The 7,830-nt window shown below is 40.0% G+C and overlaps 1 protein-coding gene across 1 annotated transcript in view; it reads right to left on the reverse strand.

The window, feature by feature from the left end:
• Positions 1–7,272, reverse strand: part of LOC106603670 (endothelial cell-selective adhesion molecule) — a 61,422-nt gene extending 54,150 nt beyond the window's left edge. The window contains exon 1 of the mRNA XM_014197628.3: positions 6,815–7,272. Coding sequence (XP_014053103.3) covers positions 6,815–6,881 — 67 coding nt within the window. The 5' untranslated portion in view covers positions 6,882–7,272. The remainder of the gene's footprint in view (positions 1–6,814) is intronic.
• Between the last annotated feature and the right edge of the window lie 558 nt (positions 7,273–7,830).

The raw sequence follows: 7,830 nt of genomic DNA on the forward strand, positions 1-7,830 counted from the left end.
GACTTGGGAAAGTCGCCCACTGCTTTTCTCATGACCCCTGGCCGGCGTGGAGTCTGCCGTACTTCGTGGGACAGTGCATGCCGGGAGTCGTAGAGCAGAGCAGCAGGAAAGTGACGTCTGTCTGAGACAGTCGTCCGGGGGATGGCCTGTGTGGTAGAAGCCACTAGTTGGGCTGAGATTCATTCGAAAAGGTTGCCCCCTCCCCCCATATTCGCTCCCTCTGTGGATCAGAGATCACTATAGCAGGGCTCCAGACTGCGACCATGTAGGCATATTTTGTAAATCCTTTGACTTGGCTGTGAGAGTTACATTTTTAATTGGTTGCATCAGAAAGCTGCACATTCTACATAGTCACCTCACGCAAACTGTCACATGTTTGGGGAGAGACTAAAACCATGATTTGTTCAAACAATAATGCGCATTATCCTCATAATTAAAAGTATCTGCACTGATCCTGTTTTGCTGGGGCCTGCTGCTGTGATGAGCGAGCCACTCACTCCCCCTCTTCCTCCCGCACTGGGAGAAAAAGAAAATGCATTCATTGTAGGCTATAACATTTCATAATCCAATTGACTGAGAAAGTTTGATGCACAAATATCATACCCCCAATACATGCCAACAGCTCACCATTGCAATAACAGGAGAGGTTAGCATTTTTTTGGGAGGGGGTATGATGGGAGTCTTAACTTTCGCAATCACTCATTCAGAACTATCAATAATCATGGCAGTATCCACATTCATTTAGAAATGATTAGAAATATATTATATTCTTATTTAGAATTTTAAAAAGTTACAAAAATAAAGAATACATTGACTTAGTTTCTATTGGACACAAAATATGTACAAAAAAAGTGCTGTAATATCTAAATGGTTCATCTGATACGTATGAAAATACCCTCAAACTAAAGCTGACAGTCTGCACTTCATCCTCAGTCATTGTATCATTTCAAACCCAAAGTGCTGGAGTACAGAGCAAAAAAAAATATTAAAAAATTTAAAAAAAGTGTCACTACCCCAATACTTTTAGAGCTCACTGTATATGCGAGAGGCAATACACAGGATCACAACTGACCACGGTTCTCTTGGACTCGAAATTAGACAACCCTCATTTCACCTTGTGAGAACAAGTGCCACAGGTTGTTGTTCTTAGTCATTACATCTGTAATAATAGTCCAGATAAATCCGCAATCCCCTGTGACAAATTAAAAGCATACCAGTTGCTCGAGTCCCACACAAGGGACCAGCGACTTCAAATTGGGCCTGTAATTCAGGCTCTAAACACAGGGCCTTTGGCAAGCCTTCAGTCCATATTATTTTAAGAAATAAGCAATTAGAGATAAGGCAAAGTTACAACTTTGATCGATTGCATTCCAGAGTCCTCCCCTCAGTGGTCTTTTGGGATGTGGGGATTGACAGGGGAACAATTACAAATAATAAGTAGACTGCAAATTGACCGCAAGAAGACCAAGCAGATATGTTTGACTAAAACAATCATTTTAAACCTTGCTTACATTTATATACGATCACATCTCTATTATGTGTGAGAATACTGTAGAACAAATTACAATTAAAATCACTTGGAGCAGATTTCCTGGTGTTTACATTCTTATGTCTGTCCCCCCCACAACCCCTCAAAAAACAAAAATGTAAACTTTGTTTTTTGCTCAGAGAACTTTGATCATTATTACCATTTTTTTTAAAGGCACTGAAGTAGGTGAACTGGGAATTGCGTCTTCAGGGACGAGTCTCCAATCATCAAGCTCAATGGGATGATCTTGTTAAATATGTCAGTCCTTTGTGGAGAACACCTGGAAAACAAATTAAGATCCTCTCTTCCCAGGGATGGTGTTTGGAATGGAAGATTAATTGCACAGAGATTGGCTTGGCTCTCGGATAAAGTGGGCTCCATACACCATGGTTGTGAACAACAGGTTCCATAAGGGACCTGTAATTTGGTCTTATCGGGTGTTCACACACCCCAAAATCTGTTCTCCGTTTCGACACATGGTCTACAATGTCACACACAGAACATGTGCAACTTCATTGCACATAATGTCAATCAATGTCTCTAGAAACAGGGGAGTGATAAATCGTTCTGGCAGAACATTAATGAGGATAGTCATTATCGTCGAGCTGGGTAATATTAACATTTGCTTGTGCACTGTCAGTTTATAAGTTAGGACTGTATTGTGTCATCAACCAGCGTGTTGCTTGTTCCATCTCCCTATCACATCGTCTAACAAGTATAGCATTTTGAATTGAAATTATTTATTGTTCATAAAATATAAGTAAAAAGGTCATTAAAATTAGGTCTAATTATTCAATAAGTGCAGTTGAAGTCAGAAGTTTACATACACCTTAGCCAAATACATTTTAACTCCGTTTCACAATTCCTGACATTTAATCCTAGTAAAAATTCCCTGTCTTAGGTCAGTTAGGATCACCACTATTTTAAGAATGTGAAATGTCAATAGTAGAGAGAATGATATTTCAGCTTTTATTACATTCCCAGTGGGTTAGAAGTTTACATACACTCAATTAGTATTTGGGAGCATTGCCTTTAAAATGTTTAACTTGGGTCAAACGTTTCTGATAGTCTTCCACAAGCTTCCCACAATAAGTTGGGTGAATTTTGGCCCATTCCTCCTGACAGAGCTGGTGTAACTGAGTCAGGTTTCTTGGCTTCCTTGCTCGCACACGCTTTTTCAGTTCTGCCCACAAATTTTCTACGGGATTGAGATCAGGGCTTTGTAATGGCCCCTCCAATACCATGACTGTCATCCTTAAGCCATTTTGCCACAACTTTAGAAGTATGCTTGGGATCATTATCCATTTGGAAGACCCATTTGCAACCAAGCTTTAGCTTCCAGACTGATGTCTTGAGATGTTGCTTCAATATATCCACATCATTTTAATCTATTTTGTGAAGTGCACCAGTCCCTCCTACAGCAAAGCACCCCCACAACATGATTCTGCCACCCACGCGCTTCACGGTTGGGATGGTGTTCTTCGGCTTGCAAGCATCCCCCTTTTCCCTCCAAACATAATGATGGTCATTATGGCCAAACAGTTCTATTTTTGTTTCATCAGACCAGAGGACATTTCTCCAAAAGTACGATCTTTGTCCCCATGTGCCGTTGCAAACCGTAGTATGGCTATTTTAAATGGTGGTTTTGGAGCAGTGGCTTCTTCCTTGCTGAGCAGCCTTTCAGGTTATGTCGCTATAGGACTCGTTTTACTGTGGATATAGATAATTTTGTATCTGTTTCCTCCAGCATCTTCACAAGGTCCTTTGCTGTTGTTCTGGGATTGATTTGCACTTTTCGCAACAAAGTACATTTATCTCTAGGAGACAGAACGCGTCTCCTTCCTGAGCGGTATGACGGCTGCGTGGTTCCATGGTGTTTATACTTGCGTACTATTGTTTGTACAGATGAACGTGGTACCTTCAGGCGTTTGGAAATTGCTCCCAAGGATGAACAAGACTTGTGGAGGTCTACAATCTTTTTCTGAAGTCTTGGCTGATTTCTTTTGATTTTCCAATTATGTCAAGCAAAGAGGCACTGAGTTTGAAGATGGGCCTTGAAATACATCCACAGGTACACCTCCAATTGACTCAAATGATGTCAATTAGCCTTTCAGAAGCTTCTAAAGCCATGACATCATTTTCTGGAATTTTCCAAGCTGTTTAAAGGCACAGTCAACTTAGTGTATGTAAACTTCTGACCCACTGGAATTGTGATACAGTGAATTAATCTGCCTGTAAACAATTGTTGGAAAAATTACTTGTGTCGTTAACAAAGTAGATGTCCTAACCAACTTGCCAAAACTATAGTTGTTAACAAGAAATATGTGGAACGGTTGAAAAAATGAGTTAACGATTCCGACATAAGTTTATGTAAACTGCCAACTTCAACCGTATATTCTCCATATACATTACTGATCCAAATTATCCAGATAACCCTGAACCACCTCTTGCGATCAGACTGAAAGAGCAAAAAGCTTTCAAGTGTAACAATACTGGTACAGCTTTCCTTTGACCCACCTTACCCACTTCAGTAATTAGCAAAAACAAGTCCAGGGACATCAAGTTGTGGGTGAAAAATGAAACTCATTTATTTTTGGAATGAGATTTTGTAAAGTACTGGAAACACCACAAGGTCATTTAAACAATTACAACATAATTATATAGTCAACCAATTGAACTGAGACTAATGGAATTCAAATGAGCTAAACCAAAATGACTAGGATCTGACTTGACAATCCTAATTGATTTAGGGATCTCGGGACAATGTAACTAACACAATGTGATGGTCCTATGAAATATGATTACTGTATGTCTTATAGTGCCTGACATGGCAACATGTCCTGCTGTGTTGAAAGAACAGAGAGCATGCTAAAGTCCCAAATTAAACAAACCTAGATTCTAAATGACCAACTGCGCAAGAAGCTGCCATGAAAACAACAATGCTGGCGCCTGGCTTGATAGTATTTTAATGGGATGACACACACACACACACACAGTGCAGCAGTGTACTAACAATACTCATTAGTCTAATGTAGCCTACTTTAACTCCAGACTTCAGTTCCAAGACACTAGTTTTCCCAACTTCATACACAAAACTAATTTACATTACCCATTACTCAATCATTTCATTGAAAAGGCAAAAGAAAACACCACCACATGTTATCAAGAACACAATTAAATTCCTTACATGACTAATTATGAAACATAGCCATAGGGATGAAGGCATGCCAGGAGATGGCTACAGATTGTTACACCAGATAATGTGATTTTACCACAGAGTTTTGGTATCCAGTACTGGGAGTTACAGTTTAAGTACCGTTTGGTGTAGCACAGAATTTTCGACCAACCAAGTCGCCCACACATGCATCTTCTAAAATGTACGTGTCCAACAATGTTTGTGCCGCCATATTTTAAATGGAGAATCTCTCATTGATTGAGACAGGTGGTGCTGCATGTCATGATGACACTCACCCGTCTCGGTCAACGAGAGAAGATTTGAAATAGACAAGATGGCGGCGTACACATTGCTGGATTACTACATGGAGAATTTATTTTAGTAACGGAGCATTTTCTAAATTCAAAACGAACCACCTGCAACTGGACACAGACATTTTAGAAGATGCATGTTTGGCCGAATCGAGAATGAAGATGTATAGCCAAGTTAAAAAGGGACATTTCTAAAATGTTCAACTTCATATTCATCTTTCCAGCACCACCCCAACATCATGTGAAAATAGCACATTTCTATGTTCTGCAATAAAACAGATAAAAGTAGTGTTTCCAATGACATCAACCAATTAGTAGGCAATGCCTACTCATAATTGGTTAAAATCACAATGCACAACAATGTAGTCATTGGAAACACTTTACTACAAAACATAGACTCACAATTTTCACTTATGTTGTTGGGGTGGTGCTGGAGATGATGAATACGACATTACCCTTCAAGGTTGGTCGAACATTATCTGTGCTACACCAAACAGTACCTAACCTGTAACTCCAAGTAATGTATACAAGAACATGGTGTTATCACATTAGCTTGTGTAACAATCTGTAGCTTGCCCAGAGAATGAGCTATCTTCCTATTAGCAGGATGCTATTCACAACCATTTCCTCCCATAATTTGGCCCTCTGGGGACACACCTGCTGTAGAGTCAAACAGCTGAAGTAAAGGCCGAAAACTCATGTTGAGAAATATGTATTATAATAGCAGTAAGTCCGACAGGTTATTGTTCAGCTACCTAGCAGTTTTTTTCTGCACTTCATACTCAAGACACGAGTGTGAGGATAGATTGCATTAACCATGTGTCAAGGAATGAGTCCTTGTAATACTCCTTACTATTTGAAATACTATTGGCAATGCCTCACCTTGTTAAGGTGAAATAAGCTAAGGGTGAGATTGCCTGCATCAGCACATGTGATTGTTTTGGAAACAAAAGGGTATAAACTGAAGGAAGGATAAATATTTGACAAAAACATTACCGATTTAAAATTGTTGGTTAGTTAAAGTGTACAATATTTTGAATAGTGTGTCCAATTCTAAAACCATAGACAAATGGCAGCCTTTTTTTTTACATGATCAATAAACACAGAATTAGTACCATAATTAGGGTTGCAAAATTCCAGTAAACTTTCCCAAAATTACAAGGACTTCTAGAAAACCTGATTGGAGGATTGCTGGATTTCCTGTTATTCCCTCTTTATTCCAGTTCTTTCAACCAGGATATCTGGAAAACCTGAGAATGTGGGTAAAGTTACTGGAATTTTGCAATCCTAGCACCATTATCTTATTTATGTTTTAAGGTTTTATTTAAAACGTGGTTAAATTGTAAGAGTAATCTCACTAGTATGACCAAGACTGTTGATGTTAGAATGCTAGACAGTGACGAAACAACACTTTGCTGTTCAGGCAGTGTCTGTCCATCTAATAAAGGAATTATTTTTCCCTGCCTCAGCCAGCAGAACTATGCATAACACACTTGTTTCAAATCCCATGGAAAACAAACCGGTGTTTCAGATTTAAATCAGAATGTTAAATTGGTGAACATTAATCGTCCACTTCTCCATAATTCAATGATTCATGTTAGTATTACTAGCTATTAGGTCTTGTAGGTTCCTGTCATTCAGAGGCACCAAGAAAATTGTTTCTGTTGTCGGTGTTGTTAACGCGACAATATTTGGTTGGTTACAAACACCTTAAAATATCCACAATAAGCTATTGAAAATCAACTACCACTTAAGGGGAAAAAATGCGTTAATTCAAACTCAAAATGACCATTGTCTTACCTGGAAAATACAAGAGAAATGCAAGTGACAGCAAGGTGCCACATTTCCGCTTAGTATACGTCTCCATAGTTCAGTATGCGCCTTCGGTCACCCCACAATCGCTGTTTCCAGTCGTAATGTATACGGTCTCCCCGTTATCTGTGCGCAATTTCACTTTGGGTAATGTGGTGAAGTCTTTCAATTTGCTTCCTTCCGCCAGAGAAAAGACAAGGGGTAGCGCGTTTACAGTAGGCAATGTAACCTCAGCGGCAGTTGACGTGACACAGACTCGCGTTTGGCGTTCAGCATCGGGCGCGAGGAATTATTCCAGTGAACTACTTCGGCAAGTGCCCAAGCCTACAAAAAAAAGTCTTCCGTCAACTTTCCCTTTTGCCTTTGGAATATTTGGATAAACCAGTTGTCATCATGAGAAAGCTCTGCCCTGCCACCTCAACGAGCGACACCTGTGCTCATTAGCAACACCCTCTCGGAATTCCACGCGCACTACCGGTGCAGCAGTTCTATTTAAGCATTAATGCCCGAGGAGATGTGGTATATGGCCAATATGCCACGGCTAATGGCTGTTCTTGCTCTCAACGCAATGTTGAGTGCCTGGATACAGCCATTAGCTATGGTATATTGGTCATATATAGCCTATACCACAAACTCCATAGGTGCCTTATTGCTATTATAATCTGGTTACCAACTTAATTAAAACAGTAAAAAGTAATTTGTTTTGTCATACCCATGGTATATGGTCTGAGAACCCATGGCTTTCAGCCAATCTGCATTCAGGGCTCAAACGACCCAGTTTATAATCCCAAATAGAACCGTGGTACATTGGTACACATGATTGCATATTGCACAGCCTAGGCCTACATATTATGTAAGAGATAAACTCCCATGTTCTGTACATTAACTAGGAAATACATGAAAGACAATGCAGCCAGGGCCAGCTTAATGCAGTGGCTTACGGAGGCTAAAGCCCCTGTGCCCAGGCCCGTGGGGGGCCCAAGAGGCAGCAAAAAATAAACATA

Source organism: Salmo salar, chromosome 04 (assembly GCF_965601325.2).
Source record: "Salmo salar chromosome 04, fSalSal1, whole genome shotgun sequence".
Taxonomy (NCBI): domain Eukaryota; kingdom Metazoa; phylum Chordata; class Actinopteri; order Salmoniformes; family Salmonidae; genus Salmo; species Salmo salar.